The sequence below is a fragment of the Manis pentadactyla genome, chromosome 14 (assembly GCF_030020395.1).
Source record: "Manis pentadactyla isolate mManPen7 chromosome 14, mManPen7.hap1, whole genome shotgun sequence".
NCBI lineage: Eukaryota > Metazoa > Chordata > Mammalia > Pholidota > Manidae > Manis > Manis pentadactyla.
The window spans coordinates 64,463,693-64,491,137 of record NC_080032.1 but is presented as its reverse complement, the minus strand read 5'-3'; the positions used below and the strand labels follow the sequence as shown (position 1 = coordinate 64,491,137).

The 27,445-nt window shown below is 43.6% G+C and overlaps 1 protein-coding gene across 3 annotated transcripts in view; it reads right to left on the bottom strand.

The window, feature by feature from the left end:
• Positions 1-27,129, bottom strand: part of CD4 (CD4 molecule) — a 30,189-nt gene extending 3,060 nt beyond the window's left edge. For 2 of the 3 annotated variants that reach the window (XM_036909999.2, XM_057491729.1), the window contains exons 1-6: positions 27,024-27,124; positions 21,320-21,424; positions 21,035-21,199; positions 2,626-2,784; positions 2,049-2,294; positions 651-986 (exon numbers count right to left, since the gene is read on the bottom strand). In XM_036909999.2, coding sequence (XP_036765894.1) covers positions 651-986; positions 2,049-2,294; positions 2,626-2,784; positions 21,035-21,199; positions 21,320-21,368 — 955 coding nt within the window. In that variant the 5' untranslated portion in view covers positions 21,369-21,424; positions 27,024-27,124. Of the gene's footprint in view, positions 1-650; positions 987-2,048; positions 2,295-2,625; positions 2,785-21,034; positions 21,200-21,319; positions 21,425-27,023 lie in introns of all 3 variants that reach the window. The other variant, XM_036909998.2, reaches the window with a different exon arrangement.
• Positions 27,130-27,445: the final 316 nt, after the last annotated feature.

Genomic DNA, 27,445 nt, shown 5'->3' with positions numbered 1-27,445 from the left:
CCTCTTTGAGCCTTTCAGAGCACATTTTCATGTGGTTATAATACAGAAAGTGCAGCTTTTGAGGTCTGACAGTCTTGGATTTGAATCCCAGCCCCACTGCTTATGTCGTGTTCTGTAAATTACTTGACAGCCTGAGCCCCAGAGAATAACTAAATGCACAAATACATGAAAAGCTCTTGAATGGGGCCTGGCATGTACTAAGTAAGCATCAAGAATTAGCCATTATTATTTGGGGAGTTGCTCTGATGATTGAGGAGATAAGTAAAGAACTCAATGCAGCACCTGATGCCATCATCACCATCCTATGAAGTGCGGATTTTGTCATCCTATTAGGAGAAAGCAGACCCACAGTATGGGGGCTTAGCTGGGTCCCATAAGGGTGGACCCAGGCAGAACCAGAACTCTGATTCTCAGTGGGTGCCCTCCTGAGGTTCTCAGAGGAGCCCTAGGCTGGCTCATGGATGTTAGGGAAAGACAAGTGGATTCCAGTCTCAGTTCAAAATCAGTCCCCAGACCAGAGAGCCCTCAATCAGCCCCAGCAGGCAGTCAGGGCCTAGGCATCCCTCTTGGGGCCTGTCCTGCTTACAGGGAGCCTTGGGTCAGGCCCCTCCACCACTTGCCCCTGCGTACCCCCCAGCCCAGCTCCTCACCTCTCATCACCACGAGGTTCACTTCCTGGTGCAACTGGCCCTCGGAGAGAACCAGGGTCAGGTTTCCAGAACCAGCATGGTGATGTGAAGCCTGGGGCAGAGTGAGACGGAGCGGGAGCGCCTCCCCGATCTGGAGCTTGAGGTCTGGGCGAACCTTTTTCACAGACACCTTCTTGTTCTCCAAGGAGAAGGTGACCCAGGACTGAGGGGTGGAAGCCCCCACCGCCTGCCACCTCAGTTCCCCTCTCAGGCTCTCATCTTCGAAGGTAAGTGGGAAGGAGAAGGCTGCCGGCTCCCCCTCTTTTGTATAGACCGCAGTAGAATGCTTCCAAAATGCTGAAGGTGGGAAGGGAGAGAACCCGGTTGGAAGGATGTGGGAAGGGGGAGAACCTGGGTCGGAAGAAGGTGGGAAGAAGATGTACAGGGTGGGGTAGGCATGCAGTGGGGGTGGCAGAGGTGGGGGGACCAGCTGAGTCAAAACACCTAGGCTGCCATCTCAGGCCCCTAAATTCCTATCTTCTCCAAACCTCTGTAGTCTTTCCAACATGTTCTCATGGCTCCTCTGAAAATCCCCCTGGGAAAGCCCAGTCACAGGGGCCCTCACCTTCCTCAGGGTCCCGGGGGCAGCGGGCATTTGGCCAGCACCATTTAGTTGCATAATTTATCACCCTTCCCAAGATAGGAGCAAATACTTACATTGGGCTCCCTATGTGCCAGGCACCATTCTTAATGTGTTATATGCATTAATTCTCACTAAAACCCTACAAGGTAGATACTGTCACCATGAGCACCATATTACAGATGCAGAAACCGAGGCACAGAGGTTCAGTAACTTGCTCAAGATTGTGTGGTCACAATCACAGAGCCAGGTCAGAGCCTGGTCACAAGGTCAGAGCCAGGATTTAAATCTGGTCCATGTACTAACCACCACACTACCCTACCTTGTGTCACATAAGCACTGGAGGACAGGATGGGGTGGGGGTGGGAGTAGGTCCTGCATTCTAGGCTATTGGTTCCTCCCAGGTCCTAGTTCAGGCTTCTAGAGGTGCAATGGGGAATTTCACTGTGGCTGACTTGCTGGTGTTAGACTCCCTGAGTCAGTGGAGATGCCAGCTTGGTGGGAGTGGGGAACTGAGGCAACAAAGAAAATAGATGCCCTGGACATTGCTCCTGTGGGGCCCCCTACATCCTTACATCCCCTGTCCCTTCCTTCCTCCATGCCCAGCACCCTGAGGAAGAGAGGGCCCAGTGTACCCCTCAGGATGGGCTTCAGCTCTCAGGGGCTGGTCCAAGCCTCCCCCAAACCCAAGCACCAGCCCTGGGGCAGAGCAGTGACATCAGAGAAGGTCTGTGGCCACTGAGGCTGGGGGATACTGCAGGGGGAGGAGCTCCTCTTACCCAGCACCAAGATGTTTACTTTGAACACCAGTGTCTTCTGGTTCTGGGAGACGGTGCACGTCCAGGTGCCACTCTCCTGCAGCCCCAGCTGGGACAGTGAGAGGCTCTTGATCCCCGTTTTGCTTTTATTCCATGGACCTTTCCATCGCACTGAAGGGTCACTACCAGACGGGGTCTCCAGGGTCAGGGTCAGGCTCTGCCCTGCCAGCAGGCGGATGTTGCTGCCGGTGTTCGGGCTGGCGGTCACTGTGGAGGGACCAGGTCACCTATGTCACACACACATCATCCCCAAGGAGAAGGGAGGAAGCTGGGAACCAAGAGCATCTCTCCGTTACTCCGACCCCGCCCCAGGCAGGGCCCCATTCCCCTCCTCCTCCCCCTCCTCTCCTCCCTGTCTCCCTCCCTCCTTCTGGCCCTTCCCCTCCCCCTGCAGGGCCCGAGGAGGGTGTGAGGAGACATGGTGGCCAGTCTGGTCTGAGTCTGGACCAGCTCAGGCCCTGGTTTTGGGGTGGGGATGGGAGCTGGAACAAAGGGAGGTTCGCTGGCGGTATCTTCATGCCAGGCCCACCCCACTCACATCTGAACACCAGCAATTCCACCTCGATCTTCCTGTCTTCCACTTCACAGATGTAAGTCCCTGAGTCTGTTATTTCAAGGTCCCTGATGAGCAGAGGAAATGATCCCTGGTCCCACAGGATTTTTTTTGTGTCAACTCGAGTTTTCAGCTTGGAGGGACCTGGGAGTAGAAGCCATATGGGGGAGTTGGGGTACCCTGGAGACATGGCAGCCCCAGCGAGAGCAGTGCCCACACTCTTCTGATCTGAGTTGCTAATCTCTTGCAGAATTTGTTCCTCGCCCTGATCAGAGAACCTAGACCAGTAATGAGATTCCATCGCATTCATGTACCTAGCTAGGACCCTACCTCACTAATCCAAAATAAGACAATATCCTTATTTACAGATCACCAACTCCTACATGCCAAATACTTCATACGCATCGTCTCAAGTCATCTTCACAATTCCGATAAATCAGCACTGCTTTGCTTATTTTGCAGATAAGGAAACTGAAGCTCAGAGAGATTAACTAGTTGCCCAAACTCTTACTTACACATTGTTGGCAGGAACATAAACCAGTACACTTTCTTTGGAAAGTAATTTGTAATAGGTACTAGAATCACAAATGCACATACAAAACCAAATGTCAGGTTAACTGCGAGAAGATAGGTTAAGTAAATTACAGTGCTGTTCAGTGGAACGAGGAAACCCTTTATATTCTGAGATGGAATAATGCCTAAGAAACACCATTAACTGAACAAAGCAAGATATTAACCAGCTACCATTTCTTTAAGAAGAAGAGGGAAATCTATTTTTCTGTCTATTTGCCTTGAATATGAACAATTATTTCTAGATGTAAACATAGGAAAATGGTAACCTCGTTTGCCTCTGGGAGAGGAAATGAATACCCATGAGACAGGTATGGGAGAGGGAGCTTTCCTTATACAACCTTGTCTACCTTTCGAAATTTGACTCCTAAGTGGTGGAACCAGAATTCAATTCAGGCCTGTTGGGTACACTCTGAGAACTGCCTCTGGAAAGTTCTTCAGACATGGACATGTGGTCCCCTCCAGCCTCTCATTTATCTTACAACCATCTCCAAGAAGAAGTTCTCTTTAGCTACCCGTGTTCTGGGTGTAGCAGCTGCTTCAGAATTCCTGAAGAGGAGGACTTCAGAAGCTAACATTGCTAGCAAACAGAGTTTTCTACTTAGAATGAGGGATGGGGTGAAGGTGGCTGAGATAAAACCCCTACCCTCAACCCCCTGGGCACTACCTCTGCCTTCCTGAGCTACCGTATGTCCTCTCACTATCTTCGTCTCAGTGCAGGAGACTGGATGCCACATTGGCCAGGCATTCCCCCTTCTCTCCCCTTCCAGACCTCACTGTCCCCTCCCCCACCGCTCACTGTCATCATCTTCAGGGACCTTTCTGGAAATCCTGTAGTCCACCCCCCACCCCCGCACGCCAGCACTCACCCACCTCCCCTTTATCAGTCCCTTTGGTTCCTACCCAACTGGCTCTTTCCTCTGGATCTACACATTGGCTTAGTTCCCCATTTTTCTGAAATCCTACTACATTCCTTACACAATTTATCAAACTTCTTGAAAGAGTAGCCTCCTCTGCTTCTGCCCTTTTTCACCTCCTCTGATTCACTCCGTCTCTAAGCACCATCCCCTTTTCTTCATCGTGGGCTGTTGTTCTGACATCCACATTTAGGTGTTCCCCCGGACTCTGCCTTGGACCCTCTTCCCCATTTCTATAGACATTCTAAATTCCTCCGCATCCCCTGTCAGCTCTGCAGATGACTCCCAAATTGATATTTCTAGCCCCAACCTGTCCCCTCACTTCTGGACCCACATTCCCAGTGGCCCAAGGGAAAACTCTATCTGAATATCCTGTCATCACCCAACACTCATTGGTTCAAAGTGAAATGTACCACGTTTCCCTAGAATCATTCCTCCTCCTTGCTTCCCTTTTCCCTTTCTGGGCCCATTTGCCCAGGCTGGCCCATACTTTGGAAAAGCAATTGCAAGGTGGTGTGAAAGGTCCAAGGGTATGGGGGATAAATTCATGGGGGGAGAGCAGGAGTGCACCAAGTCTAAAGGAGGTATAGGCAGTGGACTAGAGGAAAGGGAAGCAGCTTGGACATCCAGGAAGGGCGAAGGCTCCAGGAAAGCAGCACAGACAACCATCACATCTGAGCAGCATGGAAACCACCTGGCATAGGGTTTTCCAGCTGGGAAGCTGTGGGAAGTGATGCCGAGGGGATGAATGTCCAGCAGAGACCTCTCGGCTTAGTCTCATGGTCTCATGGACTAGGCAGTGACATGCAGTCAGCATTGCTCTGAAAGTCTGCAGCAGGTGGAAGGGAAATCAAAGCAGAGACATGCCAGCAAGCTTTCACTACAATCCAGGTGAGAGGCACGTGGCCTTAGCTAATGGTGGTGGCATTTCCATGGGAACAAAGACTATGAAATAGAAAAACACTGGGTGACCAATGGGAAACAAGGGATTAAGTAGAGAAATATAATTGACTCTGTGGTTCAAAAACTGGTGAGTCAGGGGAGAGACACTGCCACTGTCAGGAACTGAGATGTTGGGCAGCGAGCTGTTCCCGGAGGAAAATCAAATCAGAGAAACAGAACAAAAGCATTGACACAAAAGACAAGAATTTTTAGAAAGGAGCACATTGTTTCAGTCTCACAGGGAATCAAAGAAATGCAAATTAAAACAACCATAATATGTTTTTCGACTATTAAATTAGAAAAAAAAAGTTTAAAATAATACTACTCAGTGTTGGCAGGGGTGCTATTGAAAAAGGCACATAAGGTTGCATGAACTAGATTAAATGTAAATGGATGAAACCTTTCTGGAAGAAATCTCGCAGTGTATACCAACTATTTTTAAAAGTTCATATCCTTCACTGCATTTCTCAAACTTTATCCTTAAAACAGCAGTTTAAAAATGCAAACCAAGATGTAGGTATAAAAATAATAGTGTTGTGAATAGGATACAATGTTACACAAAAAATTAATGGCCGTGTAGTAGAGTAATGTTAATGTGATGGAATATTAGGTTGGTGCCAAAAATGATATTTACCAATACTTTTTAATGAAATGGAAAGTATACATACATTTTTAAAGTTTGTCAAGGTACTCTTTGCATTTTGAGTGTGTTATTTGAACCACAAAAATTATACAGATTCAGCAGCTCCCTTTTCCCTTGCTCACCCTTCTAATACCATTGTAAACAGTTTGTTGTGGATTCCTCCATGCTTTTTTCTTTGCTCATGCAAACCTATGCACATACACTGAATTTTTAAATTAAAATTGGATTCGATTGCATATATAGCTTACTCTTTCAACCTAACAACATATGCTTTGACATCCTTCTAGGCATATATTTATGCGGAGCTTCTTCATTCTTTTTGTTTGTTTTTTATGAGGTTATGAAAGCTAACATTTTTATTCTGGTGATTTTTTAAATTAAACCTTTTATTTTGAGATAATTGTAAGACATAATACAGAGAGTTCTTGAGTACCTTTTACCCAGGACATCCCAATGGTAACAACCTGGGAAGCTATAGTACAATATCACAACCAGAATATTGGCATTGATGCCATCAAGATACAGAACATTTCCAGAACCATATTGATACTGTCCTTTTCTAGCCACACCCACTTCCAGCTAAGGCCCTTCCCCCATGTAACGCTTGGCAATCACTAATCTGTTCTCTATTTCTATAATTTGTCATTTCAAGAATGTTCTATGAATGGAATTATATAGCATGTTACCTTTTGGGATTGGCTCTTTCACTCAGCAGAATCCTCTGGAGATTCATTCAGGTTGTTATATGTATCTATAGTTTATTTTATTTATTTCTGAAATGTATTCCATGGAGATACATATATAGAGAAATAGATAGATTGATAATGGATATAACTATTCACCCCATTGAAAGATGTGGGTTTTTTTCTAGTTGTTGGTTATTATGAATAAAGCTGCTATAAACTGCATACAGATTTCTGTGTAAACATAAATCTTCGTTTCTCTGGGATAAATGCTTAGGAGTGCAGTTGCTGGATTGCTGCATATTTAGTTATTTAAGAAATTGCCAAACTATTTTCCACAGTGGCTGTACCATTTTATGCTCCCACGAGCAGTGTACGAGTAAACCTGTTTCTCTGCATCCTCACTAGCATTTGACGTTGTCACTATTTTTTTTTTTTGGTGTCATTACTCTACAATTACATGAGGAACATTATGGTTACTAGACTCCCCCCATCACCAAGTTCCCCCCACATTCGTCATTGCAGTCATTGTCCATCAGTAAGATGTTGTAGAATCACTACTTGTCTTCTCTGTGTTGTACAGCTTCACCGTGCCCCCCCATTATACATGCTAATTATAATGCCCCCTTTCTTCCCCCACCCTTTTCCCTCCCTTCCCACCCATCCTCCCCAGGCCTTTTCCCTTTGGTAACTGTTAGACCAATCTTGGGTTCTGTGATTCTGCTGCTGTTTTGTTCCTTCAGTTTTTCCTTTGTTTTTATACTCCACAGATGAGTGAAATCATTTGATACTTGTCTTTCTCTGCCCAGCTTATTTCACTGAGCATAATACCCTCCAGCTCCATCTATGTTGTTGCAAATGGTAGGATTTGTTTTCTTTTTATGGCTGAATAATATTCGATTGTGTATATGTACCACATCTTCTTTATCCAGTCATCTACTGATGGACACTTAGGTTGCTTCCATTTCTTGGCTATTGTGAATAGTGCTGCGATAAACATAGGGGTGCATTTGTCTTTTTCAAACTGGGCTGCTGTGTTCTTAGGGTAAATTCCTAGGAGTGGAGTTCCTGGGTCAAATGGTATTTCTATTTTGATTTTTTTGAGGAACCTCCATACTGCTTTTCACAATAGTTGAACTAGTTTACATTCCCACCAACAGTGTAGGAGGGTTCCCCTTTCTCCACATTTTTTATTTTAGCCATTCTAGTAGGTGTGTAGGGACATTGCATTGTGATTTTAATTTATATTTCCCCAGTGACTAATGATGTTGAACACCCTTTCATGTACTTATTTGCCATCTCTCTATCCTCTTTGGGGAACTGCCTGTTTATGTCTTTTGCCCATTTTCTAAAGGGATTGTTTGTTTCTTCAGTATTGAGTTTCAACTGTTGTTTGCATATTATAGATGCTGGTCCTTTCTTGGATATGTATTTTGCATATACTTTCTCACATTTTATAAACTGTCCACCTTGAAGGAGGCCTTGCCTGAAATAATGTTCTCCTTGCTAATTAACTTCCTTTTCCTGCTCCATTTTTGCCTTTAAAAACCTTTACTTTCTACAGGTCTTCAGAGTTTCTTTCCATTTGCTAGATAGAATGCTACCTGATTCATGAGTCATTGAATAAAGCCAATTAGATCTTCAAATTTACTGTTGAATTTTGTTTTTAATAGAGTTGTTGGCAGTGGTGGGATCAAAAGAATCTTCTGATGGCATTCAGGACAATTAGAAACACAGGCATGGTATCCACAAACACTTTTGAGTTTTCTTTATTTCTCACCATTTCCAAGGGCCATTGCTAAGTTCCTGTCAGTTCTGAACTCTGCTCTCTTTGCATGAAGTTTCCATAAAGAGATATTTAATAGGATTACTTTTAAGTTTTTAGGCCTTCTCCCCTAAGCTAAATGAAACTAGGAAAAGGGAGAAGCAAAGTGAAAATTATATGGTTAGACGGTCAGATCAGCTTCTTGGTAATATTTAGGCTGCAACACAATTAGCTGCAGAAAGCAGTGCCCTTATTTTCTCTGAAAACAGTTCAAAGTTGGCCTGGCTTTTTACCAGTTCCCAAACTTCCCCTATTTATCTGAAAAGACTTATAAGTATTGTAAAAGTTTTTGGCTTTAGGAAACAAAAGTCCTTCTTAGAGGAGCTTTCATTCTTTCCCTGTGTCTTTGAAATGTGAATACTCTACCTGGGAAAGCAATTCAAGATGGCGGTGTGAGAGGTGAGACAGAGAACTCCTCCTAAAACCACATATATTATGAAAATATAGTTAATATAACTAATCCTAAAAAAACAACAGGAAAGAAGGCTGCAACAGACTGTATACACCTGAAGAACAGAGCAGACCTCATGAAACAGGGTAATGTATCAAAGCCTTGATCTGGCAGGACCCAAGTCCTTCCCCCACCCCAGCTCACCAGCGGCAGGAAGAGAAACAGAGCAGGGAGAGGGTGGAAGCCTAGGACTGCTGAACACCTAGGCCTGGAGATCTGCTTTCGAGAGCACAAACCTACATTGCATGGTGCTCTGGAGATTAGTGGGGTTGGAAAGCTAAGACAGGCAGAATACTTGGAAAGACAGATTCCAGCCATCTGTGGAGGACAGGGATCCACATCTGGCTGCTCTGGGACAAAGGAAAGGCGGGCAGTCTGAGAGGCTTCCTAGCAGTGAGAGGGCTGCTGAAGGGATGGATTGGCACTGAGCTTGCTGTGTGGGAGAAGAGATAAGTGGACAAGGTTGTCTGGGTGCACTCTGCCCACCAGGTTGGGAACTTTCAGGAGCTTCAGGTGCTCCATCCCCCTGGCTGGCTACTCAGCTCCGAGACCTCCCACTATGATACACAGCCTGCTGCACCTTCCTCCTGGCTTGCTGGCACTGGCTCACAAACTGGCAGTCCCTGCCCTGGCGTCAGGCCATCCAGAGGGAGGCCCTGCTTACAGCAGCTACAGACGCAAAGAACAGAGGCTTATACCTGTGTGCTTGGCTCACTGGTTCTGACAATGGAGACAGGCACTGCAGCTGGGAAGCAGGAAACAGCTCTTTCCTCACCCCAGGCACCAGCGTTGCTCCCCTGAAACCCCTGACATCACTCCAGGGGCTGAGCAGCTCTGGAGACTAGAGCTTCTGGGCACTAGAGGGAGCCACATATAAATATGAAATGTCAAAGGAATCTGGTTCAAACAAAAATCTCACAAACATTAGAAAAAGGGTCAAATGAAACTGAACTCACCAATCTTCCTGAAAGGGAGTTCAAAATAAAAATCATAAACAGGCTCATGGAGGTACAGAAAAATATTTGAGAACTCAGGGACAAATTTAGGATGAAAATTCAATCATTAAGAAATTTCATACAGGAAATGAAACATACAATGGAGGAATTTAAAAGCAGATTCAATTAGTAGGAGAGACAGTAAATGGAATAGCAAGTAGAGAAGAGGAATACAAAGAAGCTGAGGCACACAGAGAAAAAGGGATCTCTAAGAATGAAAGAATATTGAGAGAACTGTGTGACCAATCCAAACGGAACAATATTCACATTATAGAAGAAGAAGAGAGAGGAAAAATAAATAGAAAGTGTCTTTGAGGAGAAAATTGCTGAAAACTTCCCCAATCTGGGGAAGGAGATAGTCTCTCAAGTCATGAAGGTGTACAGATCTCCCAACAGAAGGGACCCAAGGAAGACAACACCAAGACATATAATAACTAAAATGGCAAAGATCATGGATAAGCACAGACTTTTAAAAGCAGCTACAGAGAGATAAAAGGTCACATACAAAGGAAACCCATCAGGCTGTCATCAGACTTCTCAACAGAAACCTTACAGGCCAGAAGGGAGTGGCACGATGTATTTAATGCAGTGAAGCAGAAGGGCCTCAAACCAAGAATACTCTACCTGGCAAAATTATCATTTAAATTTGAAGGAGGGATTAAACAATTTTCAGATAAGCAAAAGCTGAGAGAATTTACCTCCCAGAAACCACCTCTACAGTGCCTTTTAGAGGGAGTGCTATAGATTAAAGTATTCCTAAGGCTAAATAGCTGTCAGGGGAAATAAAACCACAGCAAAGTAAAACAATTAATTACTAAGAGGGTGCAAAATCAAGTCAACTACCCCCAAAGTCAATCAAGGGATAGACAAAGAGTACAGAATATGATATCTAATACATAAGGAATAGAGGAGGAAGAAAAAAGAGAAAAAAAAAAGAACCTTTAGATTGTGTTTGTAATAACATAGTAAGTGAGTTAAATTAAACTGTTAGATAGTAAGGGAATTACCCTTGAACCTTTGGTAACCACAAATCTAAAGCCTGCAATGGCAATAAGTACATACTTATTGATAATCACCCTAAATGTAAATGGTCTGAATGCACCAATCAAAAGACATAGAATCACTGAATGGATAACAAAACAAGACATCTATATTCTGCCTACAAGAGACTCACTTCAAACCCAAAGACATACACAGACTGAAAGTAAAGGGATGGAAAAAGATATTTCATGCAACTAATAGGGAGAAAAAAGCAGTAGTTGCAGTACTTGTATCAGACAAAATAAACTTCAAAACAAAGAAAGTCACAAGAGACAAAGAAGAACATTACATAATGATAAAGGGCTCAGTCCAACAAGAGGATATAACCATTATAAATATCTATGCAACCAACACAGGAGCACCTACATATTGAAACAAATACTAACAGAATTAAAGGGGGAAATAGAATGCAATGCATTCATTCTAGGAGACTTCAACACACCAGTCACTCCAAAGGACAGATCAACCAGACAGAAAATAAGTAAGGAGACAGAGGCACTGAACAACATATTAGAACAGATGACCCTAAAGGACATCTACAGAACACTGCATCCAATAGTAACAGGATACACATTCTTCTCAAGTGCACATGGAACATTTTCAAAATAGATCATATACAAGGCCACAAAAAGAGCCTCAGTAAATTCAAAAAGATAGAAATTTTGCCAACCAGCTTCTCAGATCACAAAGGTAAGAAACTAGAAATAAATTACACAAAGAAAACAAAAAAGCCCACAAACACATGGAGGCTTAATAACATGCTCCTAAGTAATCAATGGATCAATGATCAAATAAAAATAGAGATCAGGCAATATATGGAGCCAAATGCCAACAATAACTCAACACCATAAAATCTCTGGGACGCAGCAAAGGCTGTGCTAAGAGGGAAGTATATTGCAATACAGGCCTACTTCAGTAAAGAAGAACAATCCCAAATGAACAGTCTAAACTCACAATTAACGAAACTAGAAAAAGAAGAACAAATGAGGCCCCAACTCAGTAAGAGGGACATAATAAAGATTAGAGCAGAAATAAATAAAATTGAGAAGAATAAAACAATAGAAAGAATCAATGCAAGCAGGAGCTGGTTCTTTGAGAAAATAAACAAAATAGATAAACCCGTAGCCAGACTTATCAAGAAAAAGAGAGAGTCCACACATATGAACAGAATCAGAAATGAGAAAGGAAAAATCACTATGGACACCACAGAAATACAAATAATTATGAAATAATACTATGAAAAATTATATGCTAATAAACTGGATGACCTAGAAGAAATGGACAACTTTCTAGAAAAATACAACCTTCCAAGGCTGACCCAGGAATACCAGAAAAGAAATTGAATTGGTAATCAAAAAACTACCTAAGAACAAAACCCTGTACCAGATGGTTTCACTGCTGAATTTTATCAAACATTTAGTGAAAACCTAATACCCATCCTCCTTAAAGTTTTCCAAAAAGTAGAAGAGGAGGTAATACTTCCAAACTCATTCTATGAGGCCAGCATCACTCTAATACCAAAACCAGGCATAGACACCACAAAAAAAGAAAATTACAGACCAATATCCCTGATGAATATAGATACAAAAATACTCAACAAAATATTAGCAAACTGAATTCAAAAATACATCAAAAAGATCATCCATCATCATCAAGTGGGATTTATTTCAGGAATGCAAGGATGGTACAACATTCAAAAATCCATCAACATCATCCACCACATCAGCAAGAAGAAGGACAAAAAACACATGATCATTTCCATAGATGCTGAAAAAGCATTTGACAAAATTCAACATCCATTCATGATAAAAACTCTCAACAAAATGGGTATAGAGGGCAAGTACCTCAGCATAATAAATGCCATATAAGACAAACCCACAGCCAACACTATACTTAACAGTGAGAAGCTGAAAGCTTTTTCTTTAAGATTGGGAACAAGACAAGGATGCCCACTCTCCCCACTTTTATTCAACATAGTTCTGGAGGTCCTAGCCATGGCAATCAGACAACATAAAGAAATAAAAGGCATCCCTATTGGCAAGGAAGAAGTTAAAACTGTCCCTGTTTGCAGATGACATGATATTGTACATAAAAAACCCTAAGGAATCCACTCCATAACTACTAGATCTAATATCTGAATTCAGCAAAGTTTCAGGATACAAAATTAATACACATAAATCTGTTGCATTCTTACACACTAATGATGAACTAGCAGAAAAAGAAATCAGGAAAAACAATTCTATCCACAATTGCATCAAAAAGAATAAAATACCTAGGAATAAACCTAAGCAAGGAAGTGAAAGACCTATACTCTGAAACTACAAGACACTCATGAGAGAAATTAAAGAAGATACCAATAAATGGAAACACATCCTGTGCTCATGGATAGGGAGAATTAATATTGTCAAAATAGCCATCCTGCCTAAAGCAATCTATAGATTCAATGCAATTCCTATCAAAATACCAACAGCCTTCTTCAACAACCTAGAGCAAATAGTTCTAAAATTCACATGGAACCACAAAAGACCCTGAATAGCCAAAACAATCCTGAGAAGGAAGAATGAAGTGGGAGGGATTACATTCCCCAACTTCAAGCTATACTACAAAGACAATTTGGTACTGGCACAAGAACAGACCCATGGACCAATGGAACAGACTAGAGAGCCCAGATATAAACCCAAGCATATATGGCCAATTAATACACGATAAAGGATCCATGGATATGCAATGGGAAAATGACAGCCTCTTCAACAACCGGTATTGGCAAAACTGGACAGCTACATGCAAGAGAATGAAACTGGATTATTGTCTAACCCCATATGCAAAAATAAACTCAAAATGGATCAAAGACCTGAATGTAAGTCATGAAACCATAAAACTCTTAGAAGAAAACATAGGCAAAAATCTCTTGAATATAAACATGAGCAACTTTTTCCTGATTACATCTCCTTGGACAAGGGAAACAAAATCAGAAATGAACAAATGGAACTACATCATGTTAAAAAGCTTCTGTATAGCAAAGGACACCATCAGCAGAACAAAAAAGCATCCTAAAGTATGGGAGAATATATTTATAAATGACATATCCAACAAGGGGTTAACATCCAAAATATATAAATAACTCACATGCCTCAACACCCAAAAAGCAAATAACCTTATTAAAAAGTGGGCAGAGGATATGAACAGACACTTCTCCAAAGAAGAAATTCAGATGGCCAACAGGCACATGAAAAAATGCTCCACATTGCTAATTATCAGGGAACTGCAAATTAAAACCACAATGAGATATCATCTCACACCAGTTAGGATGGCCAACATAGAAAAGACTAGGAACAACAAATGCTGGCAAGGATGAGGAGGAAGGGCAGCCCTCATACACTGCTGGTGGGAATGTAAAGTAGTTCAACCATTGTGGAAAGCAGTATGGAGGTTCCTCAAAACCTAAAAATAGAAATATCACTTGACCCAGGAATTCCACTCCTAGGAATTTACCCTAAGAATGCAATATCCCGGTTTCAAAAAGACATTATGCACCTTATGTTTATCACAGTACTATTTACAATAGCCAAGAAATGAAAGCAACCTAAGTGTCCATCAGTAGATGAATGGATAAAGAAAATGTGGTATATACACACAATAGAATATTATTCAGCCATAAGGAGAAAACAAATCCTACCATTTGCAACAACATGAATGGAGCTAGAGGGTATTATGAGCAGTGAAATAAGCCAGAAGGAGAAAAACAAATACCAGATGATTTCACTCATCTGTGGAGTATAACAACAAAGCAAAAACTGAAGGAACAAAATAGCAGCAGACTCACAGAAGCCAAGAATGGACTTAACAGTTACCAAAGGGAAAGGGACTGGGGAGGATGAGTGGAAAGGGAGGGAGAAGGGGATTAAGGGGATTTATGATTAGCACACATAATGTAGGGGGGGCACGGGGAAGGAAGTATAGCAAAGAGAAGACAAGTAGTGACTCTATAGCATCTTACTACGCTGATGTACAGTGACTGTAATGGGGTATGTGGTGGGGACTTGATAACGAGGGCAATGTAGTAACCACAATGTTGCTCATGTGATTGTATATCAATGATACCATAAAAAAAGAAAAAAGGTTTAGCCATCTAAGCAGGTAAACTTATTCCAACTTTTCTTTTATGAGCTAGTAAGTTTTGCAATGTTGTACCTGTCTCATGGTAATAATTTTACAACAGAAGCTATAAGGTCCCTGTTTACAACTGTCTGCATGCTTATGTGTGTTACATAGATGTGTGCCATTTTCTATCCCTGGATAGTATTACAAAATATTAATTTGTAGAAGAGCTTTATTTAACTTACCTAAAGAAAATTAAGTGCTTATGTGAAATTCTTAAAAACATAATGAAAACAAACCCAAATGCTTCTCTGGTTCATGTGATCTCAGATAATTTTTAGTAATTAAATGCTGCTTTAAGCTTATTGGTTTAATTAAAATAGACATTTCTTCAGAGTTATCAATATTAAAAATAATGCAGACATACAGTTTTTATTCTACCTGGATTTACTAATCAAACAAGTTGATGCTATCTCTGTTACAAAACTTTTCAGCAAGAAAAATAACTTGGTTTGATGAAATTTTCATAAGTAATCTAAACATGATTGTTGAGAACAAGTAAATTAAACAGGTGTAAGTAGGATAAAAGCTTTTAGGTGAATATTTTAAGTTTGCCCAAATTTTCCTGATAACCTGAAACCTTAAAATTTTGCTAAGTTATGTAAAGTGATGGATGGTCATTAAGTATCTGAATCATTTTCAAATAAGACAAAATACTGAAATGTTAATTATCAAACATAAATGATTAGTTAATTATCCACTTTTAGCTCCCTCTCACAGAGGAACTAAAGATATTTGGATTGATTAGTAAAACATGTTTTGTACTACAGTGTAAATTTTACTATGAGAAAACATGTTTCTAGACATTATAAGAACGCATTATAAATTTGTGAAACGAAATGCTAATGTAAAAGTTCACAACTGCTTACCTCTTAGTTTTACTAGAAATTACAGGTTTCTAATGTTTAAAAAATTCTAACATATGTAATTAAAATTACTAGAAATAAGAGAAACATCCTTGTATGCAAGGAAAGTAGGATATATGTTTTGGTAAAAGAAGGTATGAGAAGTGGAAGTATGTATTTTTGTTGAGGGAAAAGAAAGTAATTTTTTCTGAAAGTGAAGCTCCAGTTATTATTTGAAAATGTTGTGTTTCTCAGAAATACTGAATTTTCTCGTCAATTCCATTATAATGAACTTTCATCAGATATTTAACAATGGGCATTTTTAAAAGGCCTTCGTCATTTATAGACAGTTTATGTTTTACTCAGATGCTTTTGCAAAAGTATTCCTACAAAAGTGCTTCATCTTCAAGGAGATTTATGGAAAGTACTCTGGCAAGCACAGACTTCTGTTAACTTCAAGATCGTAAAGATGACCTGCGTAAGAATTTCCAGAACAAATGGGAAGAACTGGATTCAAGCAGAACAAGATAGGACTGAATGAATTAATAACATAGGACTGAATGAACTGAGGAGGAGGATTATAATTTTTATGACTTTTTATTTGAAACATTGCTGTTTTAATGTTTTATTTTTTCAGATTTGAACAAACTTTTTGTCTTAATCTATTTATGACAATAGTTTGGTAAAGTATACCTTTGTAAACAAAGATGAAACATTTACTTTTCATCCCTACCTGATCCCTTCAGAATTTGGAAACTCTTGGTTATTCTTTTTATGACAAAATTGTTAGTTGTTACATAAGTTCAGTGAAAGTCCATTCTCCTAACAGATTACCAAGGCTTTCACTGGAATGTCATATTTGAGAGATGTGCATAGACTCAGATATGACCAGACAGCTTTAAAGATCTAAGGATGACTTTATAGAACTAATAAAGACCCTTGGAAAAATTGACCTGGTACCTCGCTTAAAAAAAAAAAAAGCAGTCTTTAAAAAGAATGCTCATATGGCCAATCACTATTCTTACTACACCTATATAAATAATCAGACCAAGTTTAATGCAAATTTGTTTTACTGTATCTTTGGTTAAAAAAAAGTCAGGGTGATTGGACAGAGAAAAATTATGTTTGTATCTTTGTCTATATTAGATTCTAATCTTGTTAATTGTCTTTGAGATTTTGTCATATACCTGTAAACTGGACTGGGTCCTGCATTCTCTTAGTTTCCTCAAATATCTGCTACAACTCTCCATACCAACATTTCCAATGTTCTCCCACCTTTCTGATTTGGAACCACTAAGAACAGTGTCCTTGAATCTCCTTGGAAGGGACTGTACCAGGTCCTCCTCACTACTCAGATGGCAGTCAAACTTCAGGGGCTTGAACCTTAGGTACATATCTTGCTGCTGAAGGACTTGACATCTGGTCCTATACACCAGCTGGACACTTCAAAATAAAATTGGCTAGGAAGGGAAGTAGACAGCATTGGTAAATTGCTTCTACCCAAGATGCCAGATCAGGACTTCATACTTTAACTGAACATGAAACCCTTTCTTCTTCCCTTTCTTTCCTTTACTTTGGCCCTGGCCTGGAAAGATAATGCTGTTATCTGTATCTTCCAGGTCATTACTAAGGGGGTCACCCTTCAGACTACAGGATTTGTCATCAAAAGCTCTGATCTATCCACAGTTCTAGAGATCTCTAGTCCATTTTCCTGTCTCTGTTAACAACCACAAACCCATGGAACCTTGTATCCTGCAGACTCAAATAGGAACTACCAAGAGACATCTATGATTCAAAATTAGCTTGGTTGAGCACCATTCCTCCGGTTAGGAATAAATGTAAGTGAATCTATGCCCAGGAACTCTCCTTAACTCTTGAAACTGTTGTGGAATCTACTGCTAAAACAATAGCAGCCCAAGAAAAGTCCTTAGACCCTCTGGACAAAGTTTTTCTTCATAACAAGACAGTCCTTAAGTATCTTCTAGTTGAGCAAGGAGGTGTCTGTATTGTAGCTAATACCACCTGATATACCTGGGTTAGCAATCCTGGGGAAGTTGAAACTCAGTTATATAAGATCACTGAACAAGCCACTTGGCTTTAAAAGGTAGTTCCTTCAACAGGGGTCTTTCTTTGACTTACCTAATTTTGATTGGTTTGGGTCTTAGGGACCTTGGCCCTGAAGTGCACTCCAGACATTGGGAATTATCCTGTTTATAATAATCACAGTAGTCTCCCTTGTGCACTGTATTCTCTCAATAGTTTTAAATGCATCTTTACAGCTACTAACCACCAAGCATGATCTCCCTGAGACTAAGATGTCAGAAAAGGAATGAAGAAAATAACCAACTTAAAAATTGTGAACCTGAGGTCATGGCCTGTGAATATCTCAGGGATTAAGAAAAAAAAACGTCATGACTTTAGAATACCGCACAAAAAATCAACAAAACTTCAAGAACTTAAGAGCGTTGGCTGGGAACAGTTCTAATTCCTTAAATTTTGATCCCATCTTTCTGTTTAGCTGAGAGTCTGATCAAAATAGGGGAGTTGTTAAAAAAAGACAACTGGCCCAAAGTGGAGTCACTCATGCTAAGCCCCATGTCAGCAACCCAAGACTTAATAGCTAACCTAATCACAGTTTCAGCCTCTCCCAAGAATGTAACCTATAACCCGCCATCTGGAATCACCTGGTCAGCACTGGTGAGGAAATCTGCCTAATAGACTCCTTCCATTCCTCTTAGGAAAACAACCTTGCCTAAAACAGTGCTTGCTAATAAACTTCCTTTTTTCACACCCCATTTCTGCCCTTAAAAAACCTTTCCTTTTCTATTATTCTTCAGAGCTCCTTTCTGTGTGCTAAATGGGATGCTGCTCAATTCATGAATTGTTGAACAAAGCCAACTAAATCTTCAAGTTTATCAGTTGAATTGTGTTTTTTACTTTTTTGGATTTTATTTTTTAAAGCATTGTATATCATTTGTATGGTTTTACATTTTTACCATGTACCTGTATTACTTTTTTGAGTTATTTTAAATTTAAAATTAATAAAAATAATAAAATCCCATCTGACAGTCCACCTATTTTAAGCAATTTAGCAGAATAAAACTCTAGGACAAGAAAATCACTTGCAGAGTTTGTGGGAGTTGACCTGAGCTCTTCCAGAAAGCATAAGTTATGGAATGGGAACCAGGAGCCCCCAGTCCAGGGGAGGATACAGGTTGGTTTGATCACAGGGCCTTCTTCAAACAGTTGTTTGAAGGATGTGAGAACATAGACAAGTAAAGGGCACTTATCCTAGTTAATCTGCTGATTTCTGCTTTGTATTTTTATCAGAAAGAGATCAAGAATTGGGGGTTTTGTTAATTTTAGGGAATGGCTTTGGATCAATGAAAGTCCCCTTTTTCTTCATGTCTAAACCTGAAAAATGGACAAGGGTGCCTAGCTGTGACTCTGGGAGCAAGCAAGGACTTCTTTACCAAATATAAAGGAGTTTTTGCCCACTGGACAGAGGCAGGAAGGGAGACATCCATTTTCAACAAAGGTGGTTTCCTATACACGGTGGCCAATTCAGGCTTGGCTGCACTGAGGATAAGTTCCCCAGGAGAGCCTAGGTCTGAACACTGGAAGACCAGAGCTCTAGCCCCAGCTCTGTGTAACTGGGCATAAAAGCTCAGGAAAGGGACTTCTCTTCCTGGGACTCAGTTTCCTCACTAGTAAGATCAGAGTCTTAGACTAGAGCCTTATTTCCTAGACTTTAACCATTTGCATACCTTATACATGATTTGGGCCAAATCTACCTGTCCTATGTATATAACATATTTAAATGGATTCACTTTTTAAAATTAAATAAATTTATTTTAAAAGGAAATTTTATATCCTTGTAATAAACAGAAAACCAGTATCACTTGACATAAACAGAAGGCAACTGTATAAAAAAAACAAAAACTAAAACTAATGTTATTACGATTATCACTTAAAACTAACAAACCCACTGATAGATCTTAATAGCATAAAAAGAGTGATAACAAGCACATAGCTCCTAATATAATTAAATTGGTAGTACAAAACACCACCTATGAGGTGTTCTTGTAAAAACTTGAATGTGAACTTGATCAGTCTCTGGATTTAACCACCAATCTATAGAAGATCCAAGGGACAGAGGAACATGTTATATGACACCATGGGAATGCAGCCAACTCCTATTCAGAACATGCAAAACTTAACATGACAATTGCCTACTTTCTTCAATCAGCAAGAGGAAGGAAAAAGGGGAATAAATGCATAAACTGAGAGGTATAAGGGACTGATTAATACCATACATGAATTTTTATCTGGATTCTGATTCAGATAACCAAATGTTACTATAATGAAGCGATTAGGAAAATTTGAACACTGACTGTACTTTTACTGTCATTAAGGAATTATTTTTAATTTTTAAGGGGTAATAATGATACTGTGGATATGTTTTTTAAAAGGGTCATTACATTTTAGAGATACATACTGAAGTAATTATAGATTATATGATACAATATCTGGTATTTGCTATAAAATAATATAGGGGATGAGGGTGGGAATGCAGATGAAACAAAATGGACCATGAATAGATGATTATTGAAGCTGTGTGGGATAAATGGAAGTTCATTATGCAATTGTTCTACTTTATGTATGTTTGAATTTTTTATAACTAAAAGAAAATATTAAAAATAATGAACTACAAATAATGATAAATCTAATTAGCTTATAAAATAAAAAATATATTTATAAAAATACATTTCATGCTGATAAGGTTTTTGTACTTTTGACTCATATGATGCTCCTATTCAAAAATGTGTTGAATATTAAAGGCCACACACAGAAGAAAGAAGAGTTACTGAAAGAAGAACATGAGGATGAATCTTATGTGGAAAAAAATCTTCTTTATTGCAAAATTTGTCCCTAAGAAGTATTGAGATCTTAATTTTTTTCACTTTAAGAGCTAGAAAACAGTCATTCTATTGCTTTTGATGAAAGTAAACAAAGTATCATCGTGGGTCTATCATCATGGGTCTGCAGCAATAGTATTCATGAAATTATAGGTTTTATATGGTAGTTATTTCCCTGATATTCATTAAAATAAATCCATGAACATTAAAATAGTGAAATTATAATAGATCACCAAAAGCTATTCCTTAGGCTACCAGCAGTTGGAAACTCTGAACTTGGAGAGTGGCTGAGTCCCTGTCAACCTGAACCTTCTGAATCCCAGAGTTGGCTAGGAACAGGGCTCTGACCCCAGGAAGTTCAATCTTTAGTGTTTTCTCCCTGGACAGGAAACTGGGCTACCTTACCTGTAACCCAGAAGGAGCCCTGACTTCCCAGAATCTTGACCTGGGAAGGGTGTTTCCAGTGGAAGGGCATGATCTTCTTTAGGGAAGCTTTGCAGGGCAGCTCCACGATGTCCCCTGCCTTGGCCAGCACCAATTCTTTTCCCTGAGTGATGGCTGGGAGCACCGCTAAGTGCGAAAGAAGGGGGTCAGGCCTCCAGGCTGTCCCAGCCCCATCCCTGGCCTTTGCATTTCCCAATCAGCCCCTCCCAGGCCTTCTGCACCTGGACCGCAAGTCTGAGCACTCACCTAGTTGCAGCACCAGGAACAGGTGCCTAAACAAGGTTCGCCTGTTCATTGTGACCTTGCTGAGGCAGGCAGGGACCTGAGCCTTCCCCCAAGAAAGGGCAGGGCCTGAGGAAGATATTAACCATTAGTCAGCAGGCATTGACTGGGCCTGGGGCATACATACAAGGATGATATACAATCTCTCCCTTATGACCTGTACTGCCAGGCCAGGGACCCAGACGTACAGACACCCACAGGCAGGTGCTGCACCACGCTGTGTCCAGGCCAGGGCTGGGTTTTCTGCCAGGTGGAATCAGAAAAGAATTCATGGGGAAGGTGGTAAACTGGTGGGGATTGAGACCAGGGATCCAGGCCAGGTCAGGATGGTCCTTGAATGCCAAGCTGGGAGGCTAGGACCTGACCCTGACACTAGGGGTAAAGGATTTTATGTTGGCCATGCTTTGATTTGCAAAAGGGATCCCGTCAGCTGCCTCATGGAAGATGGTTGGAGGAAGCCAATCAAAGGAGGCAGGACTGTGACAATCGTGGTGAGAGAAGAGGAGGCCTGAACTCAGAGAGTAGCTGTGGGGATGTGGGAAAGGAGACTGACCTAAGGAACAGTTGTGTGGTTTTCTAGGACTCGGGGCCTGATGCAATGTAAGGGGTGAGAGAGAGGAAGAACAGAGGGCAATTCCCTGCTCACTATCATACCAACCCCATGAGCCTCTGAGGGGGATAAGAAAAAGGCACTGTTTCAGAGTTAGACGAAGGAGTGGTTTCTGTGAGCCTGGGGGAGGCAGTTGCAGGAAGGCTCAGGATGGACCTAGGGGATCAGGCAACCTTAGGTTAGAGCAGTTGGTTCTCCAAGTGTGGTCCCGAAACAGCAGCAGCATAGTCACCTGGGAACTTGTTAGAAATGCAGATTCTCAGGCCCACCCTAGACCTGCTGAATTCAGAAACTAGAGATGGGACCACCTGCCTGTGTCTTCATACCTGGGGGTGACTGAGCTAGCTCAGATTTGAAAACCATGCAATCAGATGCAAAGGAAACGGCAGGGGCATCCCAGCGGGGAGGGCTGGGAGGCCAGAGGCAGTGCGGGAAGTAGCTGGAATGCCAGGAGGAAGGCAAAGGCGCTGGGGGCTGTGCTTCTTGGCAGGCAGGTTAGTGAGTTAAGGCTTTGCTCTGCAGGTGACTGGGAGCCACTGCTGATTTCACAGCAGAGAGGTGACATGGTCTATGTAAAGTTTAAGGAAGCTTGACATGGTAAATGGGGACCAGAAGACTTGGAGGGAGTAGAAACCTGAGGAAGGCCACCCCACAGTGTCTTGGAGGGAGGGAGAGCAGGGCTCAAGTGTCTAAACTCCAGACCCAGACTATGTGGGCCTCAGAGAGGCACTGCCTTGGGAGGGATGTCAGCATGGACCTGGTCCAGAGCTTGGCAACAGGAGATCCTGCATCCAGACTTAGTTTTCTCTCCCCTAAGCCCAGTCTTTCTTTCCCCTAGAGGCCACCTTTGCTGTCTGAGCTCTGCAGCCATCTGCTCACTCTGAACTCCCGTGACCCCATGTTGACACTGTCTTGGGCATGTCTACTTTAGGGTACAACGATTTGGGTTCCCACCTCTCCCCCACCAGCTTGATCTCCTCCAGGATGGAGAGGATGGTCTAGCCAGCTGTCACCACTGCAGGCCTGGCACCAGCAGGAGCATAGACTAGGGACCCAAAATATGTTTGATAAACTTAAACCAAATTGAATTGACCGGAGGAGGGGAAATCACTGATTTCTTCTCTCTGTACTCAACATATTAATTTTGTTTCTAAAAATGGGTCATGTAAGTGTCAGCACACAGCCGAAACTGGCCTGGAGAAGCCCAAGGCATGCCAATCCATGCTGCCCATCTTATGCTCCCTCCCCAACCAGCCACTCTCCAACCTCTCTGCCCTGCTTTCCGCAGGAGGCTGGCGCGACAGACCACACCTCCAGGTGCCCTTGCTGGAGGCAGCTACTCACTGGGGTTGGCCAATGGAAGTACCTACAAGAGATGAGCAGGGGTAGAGGAGAGGTTGGGTATTTGTCCTTCCTTTGTCCCTTCTCTGGGCATGTGTTCTGGCAATGGTTTATTTCCCCCTCTCTCTTGCCAACCACAGCTCCTGTCAGGTGGCCCCCTCAGCCATAGCTCAAGCCTCAATGGCTTCCAGAAACACCATCTCGGCCCTGGCCCCTCAGGCCTCTGCCTGCTGTTTCTAGTGTCTGCGTGCCTCAAAGGGCTGGCTGGTTCGCTGTCCACACCTCTGAGATAACCCCTTTTCCACAGTCTCTTTAATCACCTGAGGCGGGCCTGCTTGCTGCTGGGCACTGATCCATGACAGGGATGGAACGCTATCATGGATGCTGGGAGCTTGGTACTCCTTTAGGAAAGACAAAAAAGAAAGTTCCCTGCAGTCACCCATCTGCCTGGAAGAAGAGTTACCTGGGGCCTAACACAGGGTAGGGACTTGGCACAATTTTTGTAACCAGGGAAATAGGAAGAGAAGGGGTAAGGAAGGAGGTTTCCAGGAAAGGAGGAGGGTGGTTGCTGTGGGGAAGTTGTTAACAGCTGGGACAGGAAAGCATTGAGGGAAGGCTTCACTGAGAGTCGGGTAGGTGCACCCTTACAGTTGAGAGGGGTCTCCACAGGCCCCTTCCCGGGCTCGCTGGGTCGTTGGTGTGCAGACTAAGGGAGTCTCCATAGGGGATACACCTTCCCCGGGCTCCAAATTCAGCTTAGATGCCTGAGGAAGCCTAGGGACATTCTTGACCCTTCCGCTGTGCGGTCGTCTTTTCTTCCCCACTCCATGGTCCTGCGGTCTGTGTGTGGGCCGCCTCCCCACCTCCAGCTTCCAGCACTGCCCTGGCTCAGCTCAGCAGAGCAGACTCCGAGCTTCCAGCTGCTGCGTGCTTTGGTGACTTGGGCTTCCGCTGCCGCCCCAGAGAGCTGGCCTTTGATCCCCACATCCTCAGCCTTCCCCAGCGGCGCTGCGCCCCAGTACAGTAGCATCCTGTGTACCACAGCTGCCTGGGGAGGCTGGGAGGGTTCTCTGGTCCCGCAAGGTCCTGGCGCCTCTCTCCTCTCTCCTCCCACTCTCTCTGCTCACATCTGTGTGTTTCTGCATGTCTGCTTCCCCATGCTGGTAACTCATTCTTCAACTCCCTGCGTCTGTCTGTCTTTCTCTGTGCCTCACATGCCAGGAGGCAATCCTGGCTCTCCTGGTCTGCCCGCGGTGTTCTTGCCTCTCCTCCATTTTCATCGCTCCACTCTCCAGCTGCCACTGAGCTCTGGTCCTTTCTTGCCTGTAAGCAGGTGTCCAGGCCTCTGGCAGGAAGGCAGGCTTTCAACAAGCCTTACATCAGGGAGCCTGCCGAGTGCAGCCTGGAGCCAGGGATGGCTGCAAGGCAGATGGCCGCGGGTGGACGGAGGGGCAGGACAGACCCCTAGAAGCACACAGAGGAGCGGGGTGGGGGTGGGGGGGCGCCGGGAGGGAGGAGGAGACCCAGAGCAGCTCGTTAAAGCAACAGCTACCTTCACGCCTCCAGGGTCACAGAGAAAGCCCAAGGCAGTACAGACAAGGGAGAGGCGGAGGGAAAGAGCTGAAGGGCAAGGCAAGCACAGAGCGTGGCCCCGAAGACAGACCAGGAGGACCACGAGGGTGTGAGACCGAAAGGGCACACCCTGCACGCCCTCAGAGCCCCTGAGGGTCCGGCTGCTCACCCTGGCCCGGAGGTGGGGTGAGGGCTGAGGCTGGGGAGAGGAAGAGGGCACAGCCCCACCGCAGCAACAATCTGTGGTCCCGCAGGCACTTTTATCTTCCCCCAGAGCCCCCGTCAGCCCCCCAAAGCCCCGCCGTGGGATGTGCCCCCCACCACACGCACAGCCTCTCCGCCGCTCACTGGCTTCATGTAAACTTCCTAGAGACCATGACCGCTCTCAGGGACCCTTGTGGTTCCGTGGCTACAACCTCTACCATCCTCTCCTTTGCCCCAGACGCCCATGTCAGGGGAGCCTGGCCCCCCTTTCCCTGTTCCCTGAAAAATGCAAAACAGAGCTCAACCTTGGGGCCTCACAAACCCAGGCCTCCATCTGCTCCCCCGACCCCGCACCTGCCCTCATCAGAGTTACTCCATTCAACAAACTGAGAGTTCAAAATGCCCAGGGCCCCCGGCCTACCCAGCTGCACGGGTGGCTACGCCACCAGGATGGCCAGGGTCCAGTCTGGGTGCTACAAGGCTGCTGCCTGGCACAGCGGGTGGGGGGAGTTTTTAGAGACCTCCTAACCGTAGGTGCCTTGGGTTGGAAGAGGGGAAATCATTTCATGGGTTATCTCTGGCCTGTCCTCTGGGAGCTCTTCCACCTGAGGTTAAGAGGGCAGCCATTTTGTACAAGCACAAGAAATTATTGTCAAAACATGAAATGCAGTGATCTCCCCACCCAGTCCTACTCTGAGCCTTGCTCCCTAAAAATCGGCCTCACAAGAGCAAGACATTCAGGAAAAACTGTCCCACCCAAAGCGAAATCTGCATTAGCAGAAACAGGGCCTTTCTGTGTTGAGGAATCTGGCTGTACGGAGGAGGCCCCTTTCGCAGAACTTGCGTAGAAGGAAAGGCCCGGGCCTGGGAACAGAGCTGCGAGGACTTGGAGGTCTTAGAGGAGAAGGACCAGGGTGTGGAGGCAGGAGGTGGAGATGTACAGGGCACCCCATCTTGAACATTATCATCTCCTGCATCCTCCGCCCGCCCGGGGTAAGCCCAGGGAGGGTCTGCATATCCCTTTCTATCCTCCCAGCCTTTTTTCCAGAGCAGCTGAGACACCTAAAACCAATTCCTTAGAACCAGTTTCTCTAAGGACATGTTGACCTGAATATACATATCTGCCCCTTTCATAGCACTGCATACCTAAGAGCTTGGTTTCCACCCTTTTTGAGAAATTTACCTTTCCCATTTCATTAATCATTTTAAAGCTCATAAATGCTGAAGTGCTTTCAGACATATTGTTCAAAATTCCTAAAAAGGCACAAAAGTAGACAAAAATGTCAAAATACACATAAACAGGAAAGATAGTTAAAGGAGGCTACATCAGTCACCCAACTTAGGAAATGCTGCACACATGATTTCTGGTGTGACTTTTTGGTTGATTGTGTCATTGGGAAAATGGATAGTGGGAGAATCGCCTCTAGGCTAGATTCCGCTTCTCTTCCCCTTTTTCTTGATTTTACTTTGTTTTTCCTTTCATTCCCTTTTTATAGGCCTCCTTCATCCTTAATAGGCATTTATTTTTATATTTCTTTCCCACCTATTCTTCCCTCCTTTTCCCTCCTTTCTGCTCTCACTAGCTTCATCTCCGCTGCCCCAAGACTAGTTGCCTCCCACTGCCTTTGTCAGCCTGGCGGGGCCTTGAGCCCCCATTCCTTCTCTGATGCTGCAGTCTGAGTCAGCACCCCTCTGAGGAGCACCTTCTGCTCTGGGCACTAGCTGGGGGGGAGCAGAGAGAAGTTTGGCATAGTCCCAAGCCACTGGAAGCTCATGCCTCCAGTGGGTGATCGCTGTTCGGGAAATGCCAAGGGAAGGTGGCCAGAGCTGTAGCCAGAGAACTGGGAGCCCGGCACATTCCAGCACATTCTGGAACAGCTGTTGCCACATTCTCCTCCCTTCCCCAGACCCTCAGAAAGGAGTGAAGCTGAGTCTACCCACCTTACCTCTGGGCCTGTGTCTTTCTTCCCCTCTGCTTCTGGCACAGATGCTTCTGTGTGAGGGCTGGGAGCTATGCCACCAGGAGCCCGCGGGACAGAGTGCTTGTGACTTGTGCTTAAATGAAGAGACAGGAAGCCAGATAGGCTCCTCCACACCCTGGGCCTGGGCTGGCCCCCAACGTCACCACCTGAGGCTGGGGTCCCCACCCCTTGCCTCTCAGGGAAGATGTCACAGTGAAAATGCCCAAGTCAAGGGAAAAAAGCTAAGCAGAACCGGGTTGAAGCCCAGCATCACTGCAATTTCTTCTTGGGTGACCAAGAAAAGGCGCCCCTGTGCTTTTTCTCAAGCAACAAAGATTGCCTGGATGGCACTGCAGCCCAGTCCTGACTTCTGGGAAAGTGGAGGTGTCAAGAGCAGCTGTG